Here is a 24,813-nt window from a genome sequence, read left to right on the forward strand (position 1 = left end):
GGAGAAGCCCCGAGACGCCAGGGGTCTCGAAGCGGGCATGGGAGCCCGCTGGTCCCCCGAGCGCCGAGCAGAGGACGGGAGAGGGGCGGCGGCGACCAGAGCGTCCCAGACTCGGCTCACCTGGCTGCGGCCTTCTGCGCACCTGGCAGAGTCAAGCCTCACCGGCCCGCAGCGGGGCAGGGGTAGTCCCTGCTCCGACAGGCCCGGCCCCTCAAGACAGCAGGCGGCGGGCCGGAACTCACCTGCCGTCTCCTCCGCGCCGGCGCCGTCGCCGCCGCCTGTCAGCGCCGCCTGTCAGTCACGATGCGTCCTTCCGCTGCGATGCGCAGGGTCGTGAGGGCCAGCTGGCCGCGCCCCGCCTCCTCCCGCTCAGCTGTCCAATCCGGAGAGGCTCACGCCAGGGTGAGGGCGTGGCTACAAGGCGGTGCATGCCGGGGGCGGGACCAGTCGGGCTGGGGGCGGGGCCGGGCAGACGCTCTGACGGCATTACTGAGCGTCGGAAGCGGCGCAGGGCACTGCGCAGCGGCGTAGCGGCTGGACCGCGGAGCCGACGGTACTATGCCGGTCACCGGGAAGACTTTCCGACGGCGTCGGGTCGACTCGGAGTCGGAGGAAGATGAGCAGGATTCAGAGGAGGTTCGGTGCGTTTAGGGAGGGACTTCCATGGGCCTGGATGAGAGAGACCCGCTTGGGGGACTGACCACCGGCGGGTGCCTCGCTGAAAACTGTAAGTTGGGGTTGTTGTCTCTTCGGAGGACGAAGAAATTGAGGCTTGTGGGGATGAGGCCGGCGCCGCCAGGCCGCACAGTGGGAGAAGGGCTCCGGGATGCGTGGGTTTACTGCCGGTGATGGATGCTAAGGCGCAGGGTCGCGCTCTGGACCTCTGTGCCCGCGACCCAACAGGAAACCCCCTGTTGAGCAGGGGGCCCTTGAATCTGCGAGTTGACGCTGGGCTCTACGGAGGATCGCTGAGCCCCTGCATTTTTTTCTTTTTTTCAGATTAAAACTGGAAGAGACCCGAGAGGTGCAGAATTTGAGGAAGAGGCCCAATGGGGTGAGGTGGGTGCTATGGGGGGAGGGGTAGAAGGAAGGGTAATGACAGAGACACGCCCCAGCTAGGGTCTCGGTCACAAATTTCTTTTTCTTCTTCTTCTTCTTTTTTTTTTTTTTTTTTTTTGTGGCACTGGGACTCACGCTTGCTAGGCAGGTGCTCTACCTCTTAAGCCACTCTGCCAGCCCCCACAATTTTCTCCTTACACTGTACATCTTCCGCTGCCCAAAGAAGAGACTGGACCAGCGAGCGTCCTTTGCAAACGCTTAACCATGTCGTGCCTGTGCCCTGAGCCTAGTGAACTTAGGTCACTAACAGGTCACTAACTCTTGTTTGTAGTGCACGAAATTAATTGTGAAATAACATTGATCACTAAGAGTTTGGAGAATTTAGGAAAGTGTAATCATGGAAGTAAACAGCATCCATAATTCTTTTATCCAGCGGTCACCAGTGTTAACATTTAGTGTTCTTTCCAACCTATCTTAGATCTCTTTTTAAAGATGGTAAGCAATTTTATACACATTTTTATTTCCTGATTTTTTTCAACTGGTGACACTGTGAGCCTTCATCCATATTGTGCAGTACTTTCCAGAAAGCCTTTTTAGTGGCTGCATAATATCTACCAGATGAATGTAGCATAAGTTAATAAGTCTCCTGTGTATGTTGTTTTCTAAATGTTCACCATCAAGTAAGGCTGCACTACCTATATTCTTACATTTGTCTTTTGTTGCATTTTCCTTGACTGGCAAAATCTTAGAAATCAGATTTTCAGGCCAAGATAATGTCAAATGGCTTTGCAGGAAAGTGGACCAGTTCACTTACCACTACCCCTCACTGTCAGCATTGACAGGGCTTCTTGAGCCCTGTTTTATTCTTATGGATTTTCCAGCTGACTTTCCTACCCATCCCTCAAATATAGCCCTTGCATTGATGGTGCACCTTCCAAGCCCCCTGAGTGAGCTCTGAATTGGGTCATTCTCTTGTTTTGGTTTTGCCCAGTGCTGCCGCCCTGCTGGTGGGAGAGAAGGTACAAGAAGAGACTACGCTAGTGGTAAGTGAGCGGTCCTCCCTGGGACTGCTCTTCTGTGGGCAGTTGGGTTTTCTTTAGCAATATTGTGGCAATTCCAGTGCCACTGCTATGATGCTTCTCCTAAGCTGTTTGCTTTCTGCAGGATGACCCCTTCCAAATGAAGACAGGTGGCATGGTGGACATGAAGAAACTGAAGGAAAGAGGCAAAGACAAGTAAGTGCAGGAGGGGCAGAGACGCAGCTCTCGGAGAGGGGGTGGCACCAGCACCTTCCACACAACATCCACCAGTAGCCTCTGCTCTGCAAAGGCTGTGTTTGAAACCAGAGCTCTGATGGCTGGCTGCGGGCTAAGTGGGGTCTCCTTTTGCCACAGTGCCCTGTTCGCTGACTTTCAAGGCCATGGAGAAGTTCTGTATAAAAACAATTACAAAAGCAACACATTACAGTGTTACAAAAGCTTACAGAAGAAAAGTATGCACTCCTTCTCCAGAGGTATCACCAGAGGCCTCCTGTTTGCTCATGTGTTTTTCTAGAGTTTTTTCTCTTTATATCTAATACCACATCATTATTGCCCAACCATAAACAGGATGTTATACTTTCTGTTATGTGCTTATTTCATTTTTATTTATCTACTTTTTTGATGGAACTGACGTTTGAATTCAGGGTCTCACACTTCCTAGGCAGTTGCTATACCACTTGAGCCACTCTGCTGCCAGCCCTTATTTCATTCTTAAATCACAAAACTTGGCCTGAGTTATGACTTGTAAGCTCTGCCTCATTGCTCTCTCCTTTCAGAGTCAGTGAAGAGGAGGACCTGCACCTGGGGACATCATTTTCTGCAGAGACCAACCGGAGGGACGAGGATGCAGACATGTAGGTACCAGTCTATGTGGCTGTGAGCAATTGGGGCTGGGCTCCATTAAGATATTTAGTCACAGATGACATTTCCAGAATTTTCAGGAAGATATAAAAGTTGACCCACTCTCCCCACCTCTCAGGCTTGAGAAATTTGAAAACCTCTTTAAAGTTCATTAAAACTGGGGTTCTCAGGATTTTAGATTTCTCTTTTGTAGGGGGATTGAATCCAAGGCTTCACACGTGGAACGTGTTCATTCTACCACTGATCCATACCCCAGCATTTCGATTTCTTAACTAGTGGTGGTTCCCAAAACATTTCAGGAATAAACATGGACTTGCCTGTTTTTTGTTTTGCCAACAAGTCCTTTAAAAAAAATGACTACCTCAGGGTGTGGTGGTGCACCTCTGTAGTCCCTGCAGTTAGGAAGCTGGGCTACCTTGTGAGACCCTGTGTCAAAAACCAAAAAAAAACCCTGAAGTTATTGTTATTTTTCTTAACTCTCTACGAAATGAAAAATTTCTTTAGGGAACGCCACAGGTCTGTGGTCAGTGCTGGGGGACCACTCATTTACAAGACACCTGTGGTGGGTTTCCTGCCCCTCCCTGAGCCTGTGGGTTTTTCTTCTCAGGATGAAGTACATTGAGACAGAGCTAAAGAAGAGGAAAGGGATTGTGGAGCATGAGGAACAGAAAGTGAAGCCAAAGAATGCGGAGGACTGTCTTTATGAGCTTCCAGAAAACATCCGGGTCTCCTCGGCTAAGAAGACTGAGGAGATGCTTTCCAACCAGATGCTGAGCGGCATCCCCGAGGTGGACCTGGGCATTGAGTACGTTCCACCCCTCGGCCTGCCTCTGCCTGAGCAAGCTCCGTCTGCTTTCCAGTTAAAAGTTGCAGGGACCGGGCTGGGGTGTGGCTTAAGTGAAAAAGCACTTGCCTGGCATTCAAAAGTCCTGGGTTCCATCCTCAGCACCTTTAAAAAAAACAGATGTGAATTCTGTTCTGTCTAGCACATTGTTGCCAAGTGTTTTTTAGGGGGCTTGGTGCAATGGTTAAAAAGAAGTAAGGGATCCTGGCTGCTGAATGCAGAAGTGCTCCTTATTCTTTGTTCAAGCTGCCCAGCTGTTCTAATTTGTTTTCTTCCAGCAGGAGCCTATGATTAACTCCACCCCCACCTCATGAGTGTCCTCTCACTTTACCTATAAAAAAAGAGCTTTAGAGAGGGGCTGTTGTAGAGGAGCCAGGATTGTCAGCACCAGTGGGTGTAGTAGGCAGTTGGGAGGCTGGATTCTTGCCTCTTTTCTGCCCTCACTAGCTTTGAGCCTCAGGCAGTCCACATTACTCCCTTGGGACTTGATTTCTTTTTATTTTCCCCCTGCAGTTTTGGGAGTTCAACTCAGGGCCTCACACATGCTAGGCAATTTGCTCTACCACTAAACTGCACTCTGAAGCTGTAACTTCCTTTTACCAAAAAGAAAAACTCCTGTTCTCCCTGGCTGTGAGCTTTCTGTAAGAGTGCTCGAATGGTAGAGCACCTGCCTAGCAAATGTGAGGCCCTGAGTTCAAACCCCAGTACCACCAAAAACAAAATCAAGAATATGGCTGTGGAACTGGGTGTGGTGGCACAAGCCTGTAATCCCACAACTCAGGAGGCTCAGGCAGAAGGATAGCACCTTCCAGGCCAACCTGGACTACATAGTGAGATCCTGTCTCAGGAAAAAAAAAAAAAAAAAAAGTAATCATAAAGGAGTTCAGTAAACTAGAGAGAACTATGTAGTGGTGAGCTGCCAGCCTCACCAGTCCATTCCATCTGCATTCAAAGGTGTGATGATCTAATACGGAGTGTGGTTGCTTTCTCCTGACAGTGCTAAAATAAAAAACATCATTTCCACGGAGGATGCCAAGGCTCGCCTGCTGGCAGAACAGCAAAACAAGAAGAAGGACAGTGAGACATCCTTCGTGCCCACAAACATGGCTGTGAATTATGTGCAGCACAATCGATGTAAGCATCCTTGGGAGAGCGACCCTGCCCCTCCCTCCAGCTGGGATAGGGGATGAGGTCCAGGAGCCTGTGTTGTGTCTGATGTGTCCACTGGTCTCTCTTGGTCCAGTTTATCACGAGGAGCTCAGTGCCCCCATACGGAGAAACAAAGAGGAGCCCAAAGCCCGGCCCCTGCGAGTGGGCGACACAGAGAAGCCGGAGCCTGAGCGTGAGTACAGCAGGGGCAGCAGGGCCAGTGGATTGGTCAGCACTCAGATGGCGCGTGGAGGCAGGGTGTGGCTGGGCTTTGGGTCAGAGCATCCTGCTCCAGACCATGGCCACATGCCTTCCCCTTTCCAAACCTTGGCTTCCTCGTCTATAAAATGGGGATATTATTAGAACCTACCTCTTGCAGTTGCTCTTTGGATTCACTGTGCTGGCAGTCATAGTACAGGTTCAAATTAGAAACCTTCAGTATGCAAAAGCAAATTAAAGGCACTCATAGATACAAGATATTTCCCCAGGACATCCTACACATGCTGTCACACCCTGGCCTAGGTGCTTAGGTTCCTGTGCGAACAAAATGAGCATAGTTAGTCCTCTGAAGTATAGAGTCTCCTGTGGGTTCCAGCATGACAGACATCCTCTCTGTCGTTCTCAGGGTCCCCTCCTAACCGAAAGCGTCCTGCCAATGAGAAGGCCACAGATGACTATCACTATGAGAAGTTCAAGAAGATGAACAGGCGGTACTGAAATACGCAAGGCCATATAAATAGCGCATGCATGTCCCAGTGCAGAAGGCCTCCTGGGCAGAACCTGCTGCATAACTGGCAGACGGTCCCCAAACAGACTGTGATGGCACTGCTGCTTACCTGCTGAAGATCATGTCTCCCTTTGTAGCCCAGGCTGGCCTTGAACAATTTGAGATCCTCCTGCCTCTGCCTCCTGAGTGGTGGAATTACAGATGGCACTGCCACATCTGGCTTCTCACTGGATTTCTCCAGTACTAGATTTGTAAACTTTTGGAACAAAACAATGTGTGGTTTTCCTATTTGGGACAAACTATTCTTAAGAGCGTTATTAAATCTTGTTTATAAATTTGTTGACACTTTTTTTTTTGCTTATACTGGGGTTTGAACTCAGGACCTTGTGCTTGCTAGGCAGGTGCTATATACCATTTGAGCCACACCCCTGCCCTTTTTCCTTTCTTTTTTATTCCCCTATTTACCCCTATTTTTTTTTATTGTTTTATTATTCATATGTGCATATAAGGCTTGGGTCATTTCTCCTCCCCCTATTTTTCTTTTAGGTATTTCTAAAATTGGGTCTTGTGTTCATGTTCAGGCCAACCTGGACCTTGATCCTCCTATTTGTACTTCCTGCATAGCTGGGATTGCAGGCATACACGCCACCACACCCAGCTTTTATTGATTGACATGAGTCCTAACTTTTTGCCAAGGCTGGCCTTGAACCACTATCCTCCTGATCACCTCCTGGGTAGCTAGGATTACAGGCATGAGCCACCGTGCTTGGCCAGTTGAACTTAATGTTTGTTCTGGGTCAGGAGGAAATAGCTGATTTGTTAATGGTGCAATAATATCCTTTAGATCATGTTTTTGTGATTATATATTCAATCATGCCCTCTACTTTCAAGTATTTGGAGTGGGGTTAAAAAATGCATCTTTTGGGCTGGCAGAATGGTTCAGGGGGTAGAGTACCTGACTAGAAAGTGTGAGGCCCAGCGTTCAAACCCCAGTTCCACTAAATAAATAAATAATGCATCCTTCATTGTTTTGAGTGGGTCCAGTGGGCAGCAGAAAAGTTGAACATGGGATCAAAGTGATAACTCGTATTTTATTTTCTGACTTTTACAAAGTTACCTGTTTCTTTTGATTGAAAAAGAAAAGGAAAAACTGGGTTTCTTATGGTTTTTAGAAGTTAATTATTAAAGACAAACCAATTTCAACCTTATTGTTTGTATTGTGTTTCCTTACAACAACATCAAATACCACATTAGTAACTCAAATGTGAAACTGAATTACTGCTATAGATTTTCTCATTTAGTTCAAAGGACTGGGGCCTGTGGAGTGGCTCAAGTGGTAGGAGTACCTGCCTAGTTCAGTCAGATCTGAGCACAGTTTACTAATTGTGTCCTTGGACAAATCCCTTTCCCTCTGAGCCTCAGTTTTCTCATCTATAAAATGGAGACTCACTTTCCTCCTTCAGTAAGATGCAAAGTCATTGAAGGCAGGAACCATGTATGCCTCTTTTTTAATTTGAATCACCAGGGCCTAACCCATAACATCACACATAAGCAATTCTCAAAACTCTGAAAGAAGCCAGGTGCCAGTGGCTCATGCCTGTTATCCTAGCTACTCAGGAGGCAGACATCAGGAGGAATGCAGTTCAAAGCCAGCCCAGGCAAATAGTTTGAGAGACTTTGAAAAACCCATCACAAAAAATTGGGCTGGTGGAGTGGCTCAAGGTGAAGGCCCTGAATTCAAGCCCCAGTGCCACACACACACACAAAAAAAAATCTACAAAAGAGGTCTGGGGCATGGCTCAAGTGGTAGAGTGCTTGCCTGATAATTGTAAGGCCCTGGGTTCAGTCTCTTACTGGATTAAAAAAAACTATGAATGATCCCTACCCCCAGTATTACAAGTATGAGGTAATGTGTAGTGTTTGGTTTATAATATGTGATCAATACTATACATCATTTTTAATAAAGCTCGAAAAAGTTGAAGCTTCAAAATCTTTCCTGAGTATTTGAGCAAACATTAGATCTCCATGGTGTGCAGGGGGACATCAAGGAATGGAGATAAATACTGACGGCCTGGAACACAGGCACCCAGCAAATATAGGATGGATGGGCAAGTTCCTGCTTGCTGGAGTTCCCTTTGCCCAACTTAAAAGTGGTCATCAGATAGTAGGAGCCATATTTCTTACTGTTGACTGGAAATTTGCAGATAAACAAGGGAAAGAGGCTCAGTTGATCCATGTAATGAATTAGGGTTGGAGATGTCAGTGTGAACTCATGTTTAGCTGGGTGTGACTTCAGAGGTAGAGCATTTGCCCAGTATGCATGAGGCCCTGGAGTTCATCCCCTGCACCATAAAAATAATAATGAAAAGGCTGAGAATCTGAGACATGACAAATATAATGGGATGTGCGGGACACTGGTGGTTCACACCTGTAACCTGTAATCTCAGCTACTTGGGAGGCTGAGATCAGGAGGATCTAGGTTCGAGGTCAGCCCAGACAAATAGTTTGGGAGAGCCCACCTCCAAATAACCAGAGCAAAGTGGACTGGAGGCATGGCTCAAATGGTAGAGTGCCTGCTTTGCAAGCACAAAGCTCTTAAGTTCATACCCCAATCCCACCAAAAATACACACACACACACACACACTGGGTTGTGCTGGATGGGGTCCTTAAGCAGAAAAAAGCATTAGCTGGAAGTAAGAAAATGTGAATAAACTGAACTTTAATAATGCAGTAGTGGTTCATTAATTGTAGCATGTACATATGAACGTAAGCTTTTAATAACATGAGAACCCACTATATATCTTCTCAATTTTTCTGTAAATCTCAGACTGTTCTAAAACATAAAGTATTTGAAAACAAAACACAGACACACAAACAACGTGCTCATCAACGGATTCCCATAACCAACATTTCAGTGGCGGAGAAGGGCTCTGCCCCTAACAAAGATGGCTAACGCTGGCGTCAGGCGGAGGCCCGCCCGGAACAAAAAGGGAGGCAGGAACCGGAAGTATGCGTCAGGAGGCCGCGCGGGTCCGCGGTCGGCGCAGGTGCGCGCAGGGCGGCGCGGGTCGGGCATGAAGCTGGGCCGGGCCGTGGTGGCCCTGCTGCTGCTGGCGCCGTCGGTGGTGCGGGCGGTGGAGCCCATCAGCCTGGGGCTGGCCCTGGCGGGCGTGCTCACCGGCTACATCTCCATCTCCTACCCGCGCCTCTACTGCCTCTTCGCCGAGTGCTGCGGCCAGAAGCGGAGCCTCAGCCGGGAGGGTAGGCGGCCGGGGCCGGGGCTGCGGGGAGTGGGCGGTGGTGGGGCCCGGGCGGGGGCTGCGGGGAGTGGGCGGTGGCGGTGGCGGGGCCGGGGCCGGGGCTGCGGGGAATGGGTGGCGGCGGGGCCGGGGCTGGACTTTGATCGGAGGCCCGAGCAGAGAGCCGACGGAGGAGGACGGCTGTCAGCGCTCCGCGGAGCGCGGCTTCCGCTTTGCCCGGATGGGAGGAGCAGAGCACGGCCGGGGTGCAGACGCCCGCCCGCGGCCAGATGCGCACGGCCCAGCCCCTCTCCGCCGGCCGGGCGAGGGCGCAGCCGGCTCTGCAGGCTCCTTTCCGGGCCTGCACGGGGGAAGAAGTTTTGCCAGCCGTTTCTCCGTCTCCTGACCGGCTTTGTCTTTCCCAGTGCTGCAGAAGGATCTGGACAGCAAGCTCTTTGGACAGCATCTTGCAAAGAAAGTCATCTTAAACGCTGTGTCTGGTTTCCTAAGTAACCCGAAGCCCAAGAAACCCCTTACCCTTTCCCTACACGGGTGGACCGGCACGGGCAAAAATTTCGTCAGCAAGATCATCGCGGAAAATATTTACGAGGGCGGTCTGAACAGTGACTATGTCCACCTGTTTGTGGCCACGCTGCACTTCCCCCATGCCTCCAACATCACCCTGTATAAGGCAAGGGCAGGAGTTTGGAATCCTTCCTGATGACGCTGGGCTTGGGGTTTCTTTGTTGTGGGATAGGACTGGGGAATTGCATGTCTCAATGAGTGAGCCTGATCTTGGCTCCTTGTGTCAGTTCCGCTCTGAAAAGTAGGGAAAGCTGGGCTTGATGATGGTGCCCATCTGTAATCCCAGCACTCGGGAGACTAAGGCAGACGGATGGGAAGGTTGAGGCCGGACCGAGCTACATAATGAGACTGTCTCAAAGTAAAGAAGGCTGGGGGTTTAGCTCAGTGGGTTCAAACCCCAGTGGAGGGATGGACACTGTCAAATCAAATTCAACTTAAAGATCTTCGGGTTTCATTTTGTGGAAGAGGAGAGACATTCTAGAGAGGTCTAAGTTTACTTTGACTTAACTGTTGCAGGCTGCTTTCACAGTTGAACTCATGAATGACCAGCCCAGGCTCTGGCTGCAGGCACACCTGAATTTGAGTCCTAGCTTTCCCTCCCTCCAGCCGTGTAGCGTTGGGAATGTTGCCTGACCGTTCTGAGAAGCAGGTTACAAAATTATGTTTGTGCGCAGAACAGCCAAATACTCACCCCTCACTCACTGAACATTTCCCCTTCTGTTTGGTTAAGCATCAGGGCCACAAAAGTTGTCCAGGGGTTCCCAGGATGCATTGATACCTGAAAAGTTCTAGGCAAATCACAATGAGCTGGTCATCTTAGTTGGGATTGAGGCTCCGTCAACTTAACTGATTTTAGGCAGGTTGCTTCATCTCTCCATGCCTGAATTTTCTCATGTCAGAAAGGGAACATAGCCCACCATGGTGTCCCATACCTATAATCCCAGCACAGGATGATTACAGTTTTGAAGCCAGTCTGGGCTATATGGCTAGATCCTGTCTAAAAGTTTTTCTTAAAAAAGGAGGGAGGGAGGGAAGAAGGCCATTCCCTCAGCTGGGCACCATGGCTCATGCCGATAATCCTAGCTACTCTAGAGGGTAGAGATTGGAAGGATCACAGTCCAGGCAAAAAAGTTCACCAGCCAATAAAAGCTGGGTGTGCTAGTACACACCTGTCATCCCAGCCACCCAGGAGGTATAAATAGGAAGATTGAGGTCCAGGTCAGCCTAGGTATAAGGCAAGACCCTATCTCAAAACACAGCAAAAGAGGCTGGGGGCTTGACTCAAGTGGCGAGCTGCCTAGCAAGTGTGAGGCCCTGACTTCAAACCCTAGTACTGTACCCCCCCCAAAAAAAAAAAAATCCCTCTGACTTTAGGGAGGAACAGTAAAATGTTTCGTGAACGGCAGTGAGTATAGTGTCTTCCTGTAGTGAGCACTCGGCACACGTGCCCTGTCATTCCGTGTAGGTTGGGGTAGCAGAGTGGGAAAACCTCAGCTGTTGGGGTCTAACAGAGCTGAGTGAATTCTTGTTAAACAATGGCCCACCTCTTGGCCTCCGATGGCTACTTCAGGTCTGGGAACGTTGCATTGTAAATGGAGGCTAGTGGGGGCTGGCAGAATGGCTCAAGTGTAGAGTGCCTGCCTTGTGAGTGAGAGGCCCTGAGTTTAAACCCCAGTTCCACCAAAAAAAAAAAAAAAAGGCTAGAGCAATGTTGTAATTTAGATTAGATACACATACGGAACATTATAACTATAGTCGCAGTAGCCAAGGAAAAATCCCAGAACAAGAAAACATACACTGTAACTTCTAGCATCTTCCTTAGAAAGCAAATAGCTAATTTCCCCACTTCACTGTAATAGAAAAAACCAAAATAATAGAACTATGACTCAATTTTCTACACCTGATTTTATTTACTCATTTTTTTGGTGGTACCAGGGTTTGAATTTAGGGCCTCACACTTGCTAACCAGGCACTCTACCACTTGAGCCACTCTGTCAGCCCTGCTTTGTGTTGGATATTTTAGAGATAGTCTCCTAAACTATTTGCCCAGGGCTGTCTTTGAACCACAGTCCTGATCTCTGCCTCCCAAGTTGCTAGAATTACCACCAGGAGCACCTGGCTATACTTGATTTTTATTCAAAAGGCCAAGAAGTGATTATGGCTCAATTTTCTGATGAAAAGGATTCAGAAGGTCTTTATTCTTTATGTGATTGTCTGGTGTTAGAAGTACTCTGGGCTGGAGGGGTAGCTCAATGGTGACCAGCCCTGGGTTTGAGCCCTTACCCCAAAAAACCCAAAGGACCCAAATATGTCCTCATGGCATGTTTCTGGTAGACAGGTTTATTTCAGAGAATCCCAGACATTGTTCCAGAAACTCAAAACATGTCACCCACCACACTTCTCCCAAGGCACTGAGTGCCCAGGCTTGGCCTCAGCTGTTCTGCCTGCCGAAGCCTGGCACACTGCTCTCCACCTGTGAGTCGGGTGCCTCTCCAGGCCAGGCAGCATTTGGTTTCCACCTTCTGCCAACAAGACCAGCATACACAGATAAACATGACATTACCATTTTAAGGGCAAAGGACCAGCACCCAGCTGTGAGACCTCACAGCGCAGGAGTCAAAGCATGGGGCTTTGGAATCAGACAGGACTTGGTTCAGATCCCAGCTTCCTAGATGCTAATCTTATCATTTGGGGCAAGTTTGCTAAGCTGTGTTCCTTGGTGTCCTCATCTGTGACATGGGTGTGATGGGGTGGCTTCGAGGAACGAGAGCTCGTGGGTATGCAGCTGTTAGCATGGTACTCCTAAAGTACAGCCTCTGATCTTAGCAAAGAGCTGTTTCTATGGGCTGGGGTGCAGCTCAGTGGTAGTGCTAAAGGCCCTGGGTTCATCTCCAGCCCTGCAGGGAAACAAAAGGTGGTTTGGATGGTGCTTGCTGAGAACTCTGAATTGTCTTTTCCCCTTGCACCTCAGGATCAGTTACAGTCATGGATCCGAGGCAACGTGAGTGCCTGTGCCAGGTCCATCTTCATCTTTGACGAGATGGACAAGATGCACGCTGGCCTCATAGATGCCATCAAGCCTTTCCTAGATTACTACGATGTGGTGGACACAGTCTCCTACCAGAAAGCCATCTTCATATTCCTCAGGTGAGGCCAGGGCTGGGACATGATGGAAGAGCCCTGATCCCGAGCCCAGGGCTACTGCAGAAAGCCCTGTCCTCTTCACCACAATTGTTTTCCAGCAATGCGGGAGCAGAAAGGATCACAGACGTGGCTTTGGATTTCTGGAGAAGAGGGAAGCAGAGGGAGGACATCAAGCTCAAAGACATGGAGCCTGCCTTATCCGTGTCGGTCTTTAACAACAAGAACAGTAAGTAGGAGCCAGGTACGGGTGCCCACGCCTGTAATCCTGGCTACTCAGGAGGCAGAGATCAGGAGGATCTTGATTTGAAACTAGCCCAAGCAAATAGTTTGTGAGATCCTATCTCAAAAAAACTCATCACAAAAAAGGGCTCGTGAAATGGCTCAAATGGTAAGAGCACCTGCCTAGCAAGCATGAGGCTGTGAGATCAAATTCCAGTTCTGCCAAAAAAAAAAAACCAGTCCCCTCAGGTCAGTGTTCAGGGAGTGCTGTTATAAACAGAAATTGTTGATCTTTGAAATCTTGAAAGTCAGTTCCCCATTTTCCTCCACTGGGTGATTTTCCTGATAGAGGGAAAGCAGGTAGTTCAGCAAGGAAAGCCACTGTGGGTGGCTCCTGGGGAGGAGGTGACTGGGTAGGTGACCCAGTAGGTCCCTCCCTAGGCCTTGCCCTAGAACTCTGAGGTCCTGTGTTCAAGAATAACAGCCAAACTGAGGCCAGGCCCTTGCTTTCTGCCAGACACTGTGCAAAACACTCAACCTGCATGTTTTGTTTGCTTTTCACTTGCCTTGTGGGTAGACAGTGTCATTGTCTCGTCTTTGTGTGTGTGTGTGTGTGTGTGTGTGTGTGTGTGTGTGTGTGACTGGAGTTTGAACTCAGAGCTTTGGAAAGCAAAGCAGGTGCTCTACTGCTTGAGCCACACCTTCAGTCCATTTTGTTTGTTATTTTGGAGATGGAGTTCTCCTGAACTCTTTGCCCAGGCAGGCTGGCCTCGAACTGTGGTTCTTGATGGCTCCTGCCTGTAATCACTGTCTCACTGCAACTTAGAGAGGGGTAACAGCTTGCTCAGTGCCACACAGCCTGCTTTTAATTTTTAGCTCAATTGCTTCTCTAGCTAATGTCATGCAGGTCTTTGACCTTGAACACTAGAGGCAGAAAACCGTGGTGGAGGCTGACAGGTGCTTGAGGTGACAAAACAAAGGCCTCAGGCCTCGTTTGAAACTTACTTGTCAAGAAATCCATATTGAAATTGTGTGAACAGCTTAGGGTATTTTATGAGCACTATGCAAATGGAATACTGCTGAGGAAAGACAATGTTAAAAAGTCTCTCAGTCCACCAAAAAAACCTGAACACAGACAATGGAAACCGCAGCTACAGTGGTGAGGCCAAGCACCCAGAACTGCGTGCTTGGAGGCTGCAGAGCGACTCAAGTCCAAGACTGCACTGGGCAGACCGGCTTCAGGCAGATGCTGCAGCAAGCAAGCCAGCAATTCCTTCCCTCCTAGACCCAGGTGGAGACAGTGTGTCACATGGTAGGGGATGCACATACGTGTGTGTGGATACAATACATGACACATATGAATGCCTATGTATCCCCCCAGAGGGAAGATACAAGAAGGGGTTTGGGGCTGCTGGGGCCTGCTGTTTTGTTTTTGAGAGTCTCGAGACGTAGCCCAGGGTGGTCACTCCCTGGAACTCATGCTCCTCCTGTGTCAGCGCCCAGCTGTGTTTTAGATAGAACACCCCTAGCACTGGGGTGGCATTTGAGCTGACCTAGAGATTGAGCCACATGGATGACAAAGGGAACAGCATGAACAGGGACCCTAATGTGGACCCGTGCTGGGGGTCCCTGTGGTTGAAGAACAGGGAACAGACTCTGGCGTGGGGTGTTCACGGTGGTGAGCCGTGGTCTTGTCGTTGCTTGTTGTAGTTTTGAGACAGGGTCTCGCTCTGTAGCTCAGACTGGCCTGGAACTCACGATCCTTCTCCAGAGTGCTGGGAATGGAGCACCACACCCGGCTCCAGTAGATGGTTTTTAAAGCTACCTGGTTCTGCTGGAACACTTTCTGGGTCTGTCTAGTCCTTCACCTGTTCAGGCAGGCCTTGCCTGACCACCCTAGCTGCCTGTTCTGTTTGTAGTGTTCACTGTTTCCAGGGCCATCTCAAATGTGTTTTCCTGGTTTGTTGGGTGTCTACTCATGTAGCATGGTAAACCCACAGAGTCCATGACTGCCTAGCTCTCTGCTCTGTCTCTGGGGCACAGCATACACCTGGCACAAGTAGGCCTTGATGAGTGAGCTGTCCCATTTGTCTGCTCAGTGGCCAGTTTTTCTCCTAGGTAGCCATAGGCTCCACCCCATCCAGCCAGCCATGTTATTGCGGTCCTGTTGGGCATTGACTCTGGGCTTTCAGGAGGTAGTGTTAGAAGCAGAGCCACGAAAACTTAACAGCCAAGCAGAAGGCATGAAGAAAAATGAGCTGTGAACCATCCAAGGCTGAGCTTGGGGTGTACAGGCTGGAGGAGTGGCTCCAGTAGCAGAGCACCTGCCTAGCAAGCGTGAGACCCTGAGTTCAAATCCCAATATTGCCAAAAACAGTCAAAGGGAACATGCGCCAGGTCAAGAGTTCTAGGGGCTGGGCTGCGCAGAGCCAGGCCTCCTCGGGGGAAATGTGTGGTGGAGTCCAGCCTCCACACATCTTCACCCAGAAGGAGTCTAGGTGGCAGGCTCCAGAATGCACACTTGAGACATCGCTGAGTCCACAATGCGAAGGCATCCTTCTGCAGTGACACTTGCCCATGCCAGCACAGAGCATCATGACAAGTAGGTGTTGGTAGCCAGCTCACTGGCTCCCACTACCTCCCTCACTGGACTGGGACTTCTGGGAGGGCAGGTGTCCAGCTCTACCTCCTGGCCGGGCTCACAGTGGGCCCCTAGCAGATGTGTGTTGAATGGGTGGATGGACAAATGGACAATGAACAGCACTTTCTTCTTTGCCCCAGGTGGCTTCTGGCACAGCAGCCTAATTGACCGAAACCTCATTGATTATTTCGTCCCCTTCCTGCCCCTGGAATACAAACACCTGAAAATGTGCATCAGAGTTGAAATGCAGTCCCGAGGCTATGAAATTGACGAGGACATTATAAGCAAAGTAGCCGATGAGATGACATTCTTCCCCAAGGAGGAGAGAGTCTTCTCTGACAAGGGCTGCAAAACTGTGTTCACCAAGTTAGATTATTACCTCGATGACTGACAGCCCAAGGCCATGCACACAGAAAGGCTCAATGCTCAGTCCGCCCCAGCTCCTCTCCTGAGAGGAGGAGCCAGTGAACACTCCCTGCTGGAGGTGACAAATTCTCCTGGCCTTTGTGTTCATCCCTCAGAGCCTGCAGGTAGCCACATCAGGGACCATGGACATTGAAGCTTCTGGAGCCTCCAAAAAGGGAAGTAGCCAGTTCCTAGCCTACCCATTCCGGGGCTCTTGATTTTTTAAAAATTATGTTTTTAATTTCAAGAGTTTCTGTTTCAAGGAAGGACAAGTAAGTTTTATTGAAAATGTGATGTTTATTTAAAATGGCTTTTAACATTGTGAGTAACTTTTCAGGCTCTAAGTTGTCGGCTTTGTGTGTTTTTTAAATTCTCACCATTATAGCACACACCTGTGTCTCTACTGCTCGAACACAGGTCCTTGGCATTTGTTTTATGGAATGGCATGGGAGCCAGCTCTGCCAGTACCCCGCCCAGGTTTTAATCTCAGCAACAGTGTGAGCTGTGGGGGTGATCTTACTAACACTGAACTTTTGTCAAACTCAATTTTTTTTTGTCAAGCCAGGTGGATCTGGGCTTGTTTATTTTGGCAGTACTGGGGTTTGAACTCAGCACACCTGGCTGAGACTAAGTCTTGAAAGAAACATCCAGGACTGGAGGTGTGGCTCAAGTGGTAGAGTGCCTGCTTTGCAAGAATGAAGCCTGAGTTCAAACCCCAGTTCCACCAAAAAAAAAAAAAAAAAAAAATCCAGCTTGAGCTGTGGCTCAAGGTCAAGTTCAAACCCTAGTACCACCACCAAAAAAGAAGCATCCAGCTTGTCCTTTGCCAGTCATTGAGCTGTGCAAAGAAAGGCCCCTTCACTCCATTTCTGAATGTGCCAACATGCTCTACTGGATTGTAAATTGTGTGGCCAATCTTGCTGTATTTTTACCAAACCTTCCTCATTTATCACTAATTTTGTGAGGTTAATCAGAATCCCCCAAACCTAGGAAAGCTTGGCCACCCCTTCCTGGAACACCTACAACAGTGTTAACTATGAATGTAAATAGCTGGCATTTTATAATAGAACTTTGCATAATTTGTGAATACATTTTGTCTTTTGATTTTTCGGTGAGACTGGGGTTTGAACTCAGGGCTTCACACTGCAGCTCTGTACACCTGCCTGGGATCTCTGCTGGACTTGAACTGGGTGTCAGGAGCTCCACGAATCCCAACAATGGAGTGTAACATGCTGTGCAGGTCAGCGTGGGGTCCAAGCTATCCTGGGGACTTGGGTCTCTGTTAGGCTTCATTGCACTCCAACCTGGACTGTATCTGCTGGATCCTCAACTCACAGCCCAAGCTCATGAGGCTTACAGTATGTTTTTCTCCTTTAAAAAATGTATTTAGCTGGGCACTAGTGGCTCTTGTCTATAATCCTATTTTATGTAGCATACACCTGCTTACAAAGAAGCAGGGTTCCCATGAGAATGGCTGCTGTCCAGAGTGCTCACCAGGGCTAGTTTTTAGCAGGCATAGAGGATGGGCTAGAAGCTGGGAAGCAGCTTGGTGGTAGAACCAGTACTATTTGCAAGGCCCTGGCTCATAAAAACAAATGAACAAAAAGGTTATTATTCTAACTACTGGACTGCCTCAGTTACTCAGCCTGCATCGGGGTCCCTTTTCAAGGTGGTCCAGGCCTAAGGATGGTTCCCAGTGTCCCCAGCAGTCACAGGTGAGGTTTAATCTGAAGATGACATCCCTGGGGACCCTAACCAGGGAACACAGGGCCCTCAGTTAGTTTAGGAAGGTTCCATCATTGTAGACGAGGCAGGGTGGGGGAGAGTGAAGACAGCATTGGGCTAAGAATCAAACCTGGAGGCACGGAGTGGGCAGTGAGATAGTGAGGATGGTTTGAACTGAAGCCCGACAATTCTCATTCTGTGATGAGTCCACCTTATCAACTCACTGCCGAGAGAAGGCAAGGCAAGTTTGATATCTGACTAACAGAACTGCAATCTCATGATTCACCAGTCCCAGGTGGGAAGAGCCAGCATCGGTTTCCTCATCCAAGCTGGGCTTGGCATGGCAGTTGTCTTATTCCCAGTGCTTCAGTTTTCCCTCTTACACTGCTTTTTGGAAGATGCATTGTACATCTCTACCCCATGACAATGTCCATCACTCCATGCAACTGAACTTCTCCCTATCTGTTTGGGAATAACAACCTTAAAGCAAATACTGATTATACGTGACAAAGCCAGTCAGCTGGCACATCCAGGGTGCAGGAAGTGAGCACCTGAGCTGTTAAACACCTTCATTTTGTCTGAGCTCAAACTTGCCAAGTAAACTAGAAGGAAGCCAGTGGCCTTTTGCAGCATAACACATGGGCTTTATTGGTTTATATTCAACAGGTCAATTCAAGCTCTTATCTACATCTCCTCAGGGGGAGGAGGCTGGGTCAGGGCCAACTGAGGCCTTCTCAAATTACAAATCAGTAACAGCAGTCCAAAGGTGGCCGACAGGAGTTCAGTTTATTCATCACTGTAAACAGAAAATTCGGTCTCGTCTTGACTAGACACCCAAAAGGTTACGGAAGAAAGGTAACAGCTCCAGTGGGAGAATACATTCTGAGACGTTCAAGTCTCTCCTTGGCATTTTAAAGACAAAGGTGCTGCCCCATCAGACATTTCCATGTGTACATGTATAAAAAACGCTGCACGCTGTTCGTGTCTCAGAACGATCAGAACGATCCCCGAGGGCTGGAATCTAAGTCTCGTTCCCCAGTGGTAAGGGCACTCCAGCCTGATGCTGCCATGCAGGTGTCACAGTAAGATGACACCCAGGACCAGCCGTGTTTCAGGAGGCCTTGTTTTGTGTCTAATTGTGAGCACACTTTGCCACGAGTTTAACAATAAAGTCTATACTGTTTAAGGGAGCCTGAGAAAAGAAACCATGATTCCATTTTGTGTCTTTCCTAGGTTTTAAAATGTCTTACCCTTTCTCACCTGAGTCAGAAGTAAAAGCATGATTTCATGCTTGCAAACACAGCAGCTCTGTGCAGCAGGCCCACCTTGTGGCAATGCACTCTGCAGGCTGACACTCACTTTGAGCACGTCAGAAGTGGGGAAGGACCCCGTCCTGTGGATTCCAAGTGGTTCTGCAGGTAGTATTTGACCCTTGCATCAAGTTTAACAGGCAAATGTGTTACCATGGGAACAGAAAATTTAAACTCAAACCCAGTCAGGACAGGGTTGGGGAAAATCTGGTAGTGACTGGTGCTCAAGAGCCATACAACGAAGGCTGGGACCAATAATACAAAGTGGGGGATGGACAAAGGAACTCCATGGCCAGAGCAAGGTACAGACCCCAGGGACCAGTCTGTCCTGGTCTGTTGCAGGGGCCTCAGAGGGAGCTGCCACTCCTCACGCTGACAGTACAGCCCAGGCTGAGAGTGCCAGAGCACAGGGTCACATGCTCCATACAGACACCATCAGCACCTACCCATGCTACCTTCAACTAAAGATACTTCGAGTCAGTGACTGCTCTGTGCAAAGTGAACAGCATGCTTTCAGCAGGCAAAAATCCATCACTCCCCAGATGGCAGCAGAACCTTTCAGCCCCTTTAGTCACAGTGGTGGCTCCTAAGGCATGGGTGCCATGGTTCACACAAGAACCTTGGCCTTGTATACAGCTGCTTCCAGGCACTTGAGTCAAGGTTAGTATTGGTGAGCATGAGGGCATTTTAAAAGTTCACCCACAGCTTCAGGTAAGAGTTGGGCTGCTGTCATGCTACATCTTTTTAAAAATCAACTCTTATAGCAACTTCTAGGTCTCAAAAGTTCACAGGTACAAATGTGCAAAACCTCGAGAGGTCTCAAAGTGCTTCTACTAGGCAAGGCCTGTGTGTGCTGAGCCTCCATGGCTCAGTGGAAATCCAGCCGTGACTGCACAGTCTTGCAGCCCTTGTCAGAGTAGATCTTCTCATCTTTGGGGAAAAACGTCATTTCTTCTGCCACCTTGGTGACAATGTCTTCATCAACGGCAGCCCCTCGGGCCTGCATCTCTGCCCGCACACACATCTTCACATGTCTGTACTCCAGTGGCAGGAAGGGGATAAAGTAGTCAATGAGGTTTCTGTCTATCAGCCCACTGTGCCACAGGCCACCTGCAGGACAAGACACAGCTATTTCCTGCTGTCACTGCCACTTGATCATGTCCCACATCTGATCACTGCCCATAGTACATTCTTTTTGTTGTTTCTTTGGCAGTACTGCTGTTTGAACTTGGGGCCTCATGCTTGCTAGGCAGGCACTCTACCACTTGAGCCACTCTGCCAGCCCACGGTACATTCTTCATGTCAACCCATCAGGAGACTCTTTTTGTCAAATGTCCAATAAGCCTAACTTAAGTCTCAGCTGGACATCCTGGTGATGCCCTGAGAAAGCTCCCTCAGCAAAACCACAGGCCAGAATGATTCTATGACAGAAGATGGTTCCTGCTGGCAGAGCGCAGGGTGCCCACGCCTCCCCCCCACCCCGACCCACACACACACACTCACTGTGCCTATTGTTGAAGACGCCAACAGACAGCACAGGCTCCAGGTCCTTCAGCTGGATTTCTTCCCTCTTTCTTCCTGCCCGCCAGAAGTCCAGAGCTGTCTTAGTAATAAGGTCCCCACCTGCATTGCTGAGTTGCAGAGAAACAAAGACTAAGATATCTTAAGACTTCCGTGTGTCATAAGGAAACGGACTTGCTGTGAGCTTTATTCTTTCATTTTTCTTGGTGCTGAGAATTGAACCCAGAGCTCTGTGCATGCTGAATTACACCCCAGCCCTAAACTTTATTCCCACCCCCTCGTGCTGGGAATCCAACCCAGGGCCTTACATATGCTAGGTAAGTGCTCTGCCACTGAGCTACACCTCTGATGGTCCCCCCACAGACAGCCTTATTCTTAACCATGGAGTATTTATTAAGTGCTACCAGACCAAAAAAAAAAAAACCCCCAAAAAACAAACGCAAGTGTCTGCCCTCAAGGAACTGAAATCTGTGTTGTTAGAACTTGCTGAGATGACACTGGCTGTTTACAATCCTCAGAAGCAAAAGCGAGGTTGCAGTTGTCCTCTCACTCATCACTTCTCCAGCTCATTTCCCTGCCCACATCTGTGCATGTCACAGGCATGAGCAAGTGACTTTGCCAGGCTGGCACTTCTGTCCCTGGTACCTCATTCTAGCATGGGAAAAATGAAGGGCTGTATGTCCCCAAGAAGCCACCTCCTGCTAACCTGAGAAAGATGAAGATGGCTTTGCGGTAAGAAATCCCATCCACCTGCTCGTAGTAGTCTAGAAAGGGCTTGATGGCGTCAATGATCCCAGGGTGCAGCTTATCCATCTCATCAAATATGAAGACAGAGCTGGCACACGCACTCACATTCCCGCGGATCCATTTCTGCAGCTGGTCCTGGAGCGCCATGAAAGAGAAGAGACGAAAGGTTCAGGGTGTGCCTGGGAGCCCCAGTGGCACACTGTTCCTCCTGCTCTGGAAGACAAAGGGTAGAGCTCCCTGGGGTCTGCCCCAGAGCTCCTAGAGCTGCACCCTTACCTCTGCTCCCTGGGTGACAGTTTTTCCAAAGTTTACCAAAAGTGGACACTGGTAAAGATAAATGCCAAAATGCAGAGCCTGTCTTAACTCAAATGACACCCTTTGACTTTCTAAAGTTATGACTGTCATTCACAGTCAACCACTGAAATGTCCAGTTAATGTTGCCAGATGTACTGAGGAACCTTGTGCCTTATTCCTGTGCAGTGCCGAGACCAGGGCCTTGGACTGGTGCAATGAATAAAGGAGTTGACCTGGATGGGTGGCATTTCGTGAAGAACAGCTGCTCCCATGCTTCCTGCTGCTGTTGCTTCTTTTTTTTTTTTTTTTTTTTGGTGGCACTGAGGTTTGAACTCAGGGCCTCACACTAGCAAGGCAGGAGCTCTTACCTCTTGAGCCATTCCACAAATCCTTTTTTCAAGATAGGGTGTCACAAAACATTTACCGGGTCTGGCTTCGGACCGAGATCCTCTTGATCCCCGCCTCCTAAGTAGCTAGGGTTACAGGTGTGAACCACTAGCATCCAGCTCTTTTTTTTTTTTTTAAACAGCACTGGGGATGGAACCTAGGCTCTTGAGCACCCTGGGCAAGTGCTCTGCCACCAAGCTACATGTTTATTATGCTAATAAACTTTATTAGCATAAACTGTGATATTCACAGACATGCATATGTACTTTGATCAAATTCATCCCATCTGTATTACTTTCTTAAAACAAGGACACCCAAGCAACAAACTCAACCCCAAACCATGAAAGGCCATAACCATGAACGAGCTCCATGCACCCTCATCTACTATACTGTATTTCAAGAGATTTCTGATAACTTGGCAAAACAAGAAAATTATTTCTTCCTCTTGGTACTGTTCGCTGTCTCACGGTTTGTGTGACAAAGACTTTCACTTCCTTGTTCACTTAAGTTTCTATTTCTTATTTCAGTCCCCACCTAACAGAAGGACCATTAACATTGACCAGGAAAGCATTCCATTCAGTGAATCACCCCACTAAGTGAGAAGAGTCTCAGAAGGAGAAGCAGTGTGGAGGTTCAGTTCTTCCATGTTTTCTTATAAGAAAGCAACAGCACTTGAAAGCAAGTTCTCGAAGGATGGGGGGAGCAAAGGGATCAAAGCTATTTAGGAGGAAAAAAAATCCTCTAGTCTACCTTGTGAAATGCAGAGGCAAGCTGAGGTTGCAACAGAAGTGAGGAGTGTGAAATGAAGCCAGGCCCAAACTAACTACCCAGGACTGCCTCACCTAACACCCTGTGCCCTACTGGGAATGCTAACTGCCTTCATTCACTGCACAATGTGGCTATCTCATAAACTGGGTGTTGGGAAGTTTTGAGTTCAAGTTTCTGCTCTGCCACAAAGTCACAAAGACTGTAAAGAGAAAGTCACCTTGACTCTTTTGGCCCCATTTTTTTTTCTTCTAATATGTGCTGTGGACTAAACCTAAGGCCTCACACATACTAGGCTGGCTCCATACTTTACTGGTAACATCACCCTTACCGACCAGACTATTTTGGAAGTGCAAGAAAGAAATTGTAGTTCAACTTTGTAATCACTAAGGGTCTAAAAGTAACTTAAACTGGGCCTGGTGGTATTACCTATAATCCCAGCCCTTGGTAGGCTGAGGCAGGGGGATCTTGAGTAGCCAGCCTGAGCTCCATAATTAGACCCTGTCTCTAATAAATAAAGTGCCTTAACTCAGCAGAGTTCTCTGAGAGCTACTGCAATGCAAAAAACGAAGCAGAGGCCAGAGTTAGTGAGCAGGTCCCCCAGGCCCCTCCAAGTGGCCTGTGACAGGTAACAGTGGATTCTCTTGCCTGGTACAGTTTTATCTCCTGCTCATGTGGGAAGTGCAGAGTCGATACAAACAGGTGGACAAAGTTACTCCTCAGGCCTTTTGGGTGAAGATTTTCAGCCACAATCTGGCTGACAAAATTCTTGCCTGTGCCAGCCCAGCCGTGCAAGGACAGAGTCAGCGGTTTCTTGGGATGTTTGTTGTTCCTGAAGCCAGTCAGCGCCTTGAGAATCACTTCGGTGGCCAGGTGCTGTCCAAACAGCTTCTCCTCCAAATCCAGCCTGAGGGCTGCAGAATCAGCCCCGGAACAGAGAGAAAAACACACGTTAAAAAGCACCCGAAGAGCAGCACTTTCAGCTGGCCCGAGAGGCACAGCTTAGCAAGTGATCCAGAGGGGTCTCTGCCACACCCCAGAGCCAACGCCGAAGCTGAACCACAGCGGGTTGGACTCAAACGTCACTTCCAAGGAAATGTGTCAGGTGGATGTTCCCCTTAACACTTAGTGACCGGGACGCTAAACGGTTCGTGCAAAGATGAACCACCTCTTGGCTGGGCTGCACGCTAATTTTCCCGCCACCCCGGCTGGCTTGTAAGCAAACGCACGTGGGCTTTGTGGACGGACGCTGCACATCTGGCAAGTACAGAAGGGCTGACATGCTGGCCACTGCTACTTTTAGCTCTGCTGGCTGTGATCTCAAGGCCCGCGAAGGCGGTAAAGGTCCTGGGCACAGCCCCACGGTGCGGAGGCTGTTTCCGTAGGTATTGCTTCCAGGCTGGAATCCGGCCGGACGTCCCGAGAACCACTCCCGCCCACCCACCGGCGTGACCGCCGTGGGGACGCCGCGCGCGACCCGCCCGCGAGGGACGTACCCGAGGCGTTGAGCGGCTTCTCGCGGCAGCACTCGGCGAAGCGGCAAAAGAAGTCAGTGTAGGACAGGTAGCCGGTGAGGGCAGACACGGCTCCGATGGCGATGCCCACGCTCAGGGGCTCGAATGCCGTCACCACGTGGGCGGCCAGCAGTGGCCACAAGGCCACGGCGCCCCGGAACCGCGCAGCGCACCGCATCACCAGCTCCCCAGCGCATATCCCGCAGCTGCCGCGCTGGGGCCTCCTCCCGCCGATCAGCAGGCCGGATTTCCGGTGTGTTGCGTCACTTCCGCTGTGAGACCCGCTCACCTCCTTAGGGCGGCCATGTTGGTCAGGAGTGGGGAGGCGGGCGGGCGCTGCCATCTTTGTGAAGGGCACGAAGCTGTCTAGAGACGGGGCTTCAAAGAAGCTCCACTCTGAACCTTTACCAGTTGCCTTTTCTTTTCGTTTCTTTTTTCTTTCTTTCTTCTTTTCTCTTTCCTCTCTCTTTCCTTTCTCTCCCTCTCTCTCCTCCCCTCTTCTCCCCCTTTCCTTCTCCCTCTCTCTCTACTTCCCTTTTCCTTTTGTTCCTTCCTGCGGTATTGGGGATAGAACCCAAGGCCTGGCACATGCTAGGCAAGTGCTCTATCACAGAGCTACAGCCCCAGTTCCTATGG

At 49.3% G+C, this 24,813-nt stretch overlaps 4 protein-coding genes across 18 annotated transcripts in view; 2 read left to right on the forward strand and 2 right to left on the reverse strand.

The window, feature by feature from the left end:
* The window catches only part of Usp20 (ubiquitin specific peptidase 20), a 38,293-nt gene extending 37,938 nt beyond the window's left edge, over window positions 1-355 (reverse strand). For 5 of the 13 annotated variants that reach the window (XM_074053012.1, XM_074053006.1, XM_074053005.1 and 2 more), the window contains exon 1: window positions 121-248. The gene's annotated coding sequence lies outside the window, so the exon portion shown is untranslated. Of the gene's footprint in view, window positions 1-120 lie in introns of all 13 variants that reach the window. The other 8 variants (XM_074053013.1, XM_020158951.2, XM_074053011.1 and 5 more) reach the window with 6 other exon arrangements.
* A 133-nt stretch (window positions 356-488) lies between these two features.
* On the forward strand, window positions 489-6,888 carry C13H9orf78 (chromosome 13 C9orf78 homolog). Of its 3 annotated transcripts, none has more exons than XM_020158942.2 (9): window positions 489-641; window positions 1,000-1,059; window positions 2,051-2,102; window positions 2,224-2,294; window positions 2,876-2,953; window positions 3,568-3,765; window positions 4,802-4,938; window positions 5,048-5,146; window positions 5,579-6,888. In XM_020158942.2, exons 1-9 carry the CDS (start codon window positions 559-561, stop codon window positions 5,668-5,670), a joined length of 870 nt encoding a protein of 289 aa, XP_020014531.1. In that variant the 5' UTR covers window positions 489-558; the 3' UTR covers window positions 5,671-6,888. The 3 variants fall into 3 exon arrangements, with proteins under 3 accessions (XP_020014531.1, XP_073909116.1, XP_073909117.1); XM_074053015.1 differs by having other exon boundaries at window positions 489-636; XM_074053016.1 differs by having other exon boundaries at window positions 504-727; window positions 1,000-1,054.
* Window positions 6,889-8,711: 1,823 nt separating this feature from the next.
* Window positions 8,712-16,258, forward strand: Tor1a (torsin family 1 member A). The gene is made up of 5 exons (XM_020158947.2): window positions 8,712-8,942; window positions 9,346-9,611; window positions 12,477-12,652; window positions 12,748-12,875; window positions 15,650-16,258. Exons 1-5 carry the CDS (start codon window positions 8,756-8,758, stop codon window positions 15,898-15,900), a joined length of 1,008 nt encoding a protein of 335 aa, XP_020014536.1. The 5' UTR covers window positions 8,712-8,755; the 3' UTR covers window positions 15,901-16,258.
* A 2,147-nt stretch (window positions 16,259-18,405) lies between these two features.
* Tor1b (torsin family 1 member B) lies at window positions 18,406-24,423 on the reverse strand. The gene is made up of 5 exons (XM_020158948.2): window positions 24,160-24,423; window positions 23,312-23,577; window positions 21,177-21,352; window positions 20,453-20,580; window positions 18,406-20,059 (listed from the first exon to the last, which is right to left on the reverse strand). Exons 1-5 carry the CDS (start codon window positions 24,353-24,355, stop codon window positions 19,818-19,820), a joined length of 1,008 nt encoding a protein of 335 aa, XP_020014537.1. The 5' UTR covers window positions 24,356-24,423; the 3' UTR covers window positions 18,406-19,817.
* Window positions 24,424-24,813: the final 390 nt, after the last annotated feature.

This window comes from Castor canadensis, chromosome 13 (genome assembly GCF_047511655.1).
Source record: "Castor canadensis chromosome 13, mCasCan1.hap1v2, whole genome shotgun sequence".
NCBI lineage: Eukaryota > Metazoa > Chordata > Mammalia > Rodentia > Castoridae > Castor > Castor canadensis.

Excerpts from the sequence above, each read along its gene's own strand:
- Tor1a (XM_020158947.2), top strand. The coding sequence starts at position 8,756 with ATGAAGCTGGGCCGGGCCGTGGTGGCCCTGCTGCTGCTGGCGCCGTCG. Across the intron at positions 8,943-9,345 it reads GCGGAGCCTCAGCCGGGAGG|TGCTGCAGAAGGATCTGGAC; the intron begins GTAGGCGGCCGG and ends TGTCTTTCCCAG. Across the intron at positions 12,876-15,649 it reads GGTCTTTAACAACAAGAACA|GTGGCTTCTGGCACAGCAGC; the intron begins GTAAGTAGGAGC and ends TCTTTGCCCCAG.
- Tor1b (XM_020158948.2), bottom strand. The coding sequence starts at position 24,355 with ATGCGGTGCGCTGCGCGGTTCCGGGGCGCCGTGGCCTTGTGGCCACTG. Across the intron at positions 23,578-24,159 it reads GAAGCCGCTCAACGCCTCGG|CCCTCAGGCTGGATTTGGAG; the intron begins GTACGTCCCTCG and ends CTGATTCTGCAG. Across the intron at positions 21,353-23,311 it reads AGGAGATAAAACTGTACCAG|GACCAGCTGCAGAAATGGAT; the intron begins GCAAGAGAATCC and ends ATGGCGCTCCAG.
- C13H9orf78 (XM_020158942.2), top strand. The coding sequence starts at position 559 with ATGCCGGTCACCGGGAAGACTTTCCGACGGCGTCGGGTCGACTCGGAG. Across the intron at positions 2,295-2,875 it reads AAGGAAAGAGGCAAAGACAA|AGTCAGTGAAGAGGAGGACC; the intron begins GTAAGTGCAGGA and ends CTCTCCTTTCAG. Across the intron at positions 2,954-3,567 it reads AGGGACGAGGATGCAGACAT|GATGAAGTACATTGAGACAG; the intron begins GTAGGTACCAGT and ends TTTTCTTCTCAG.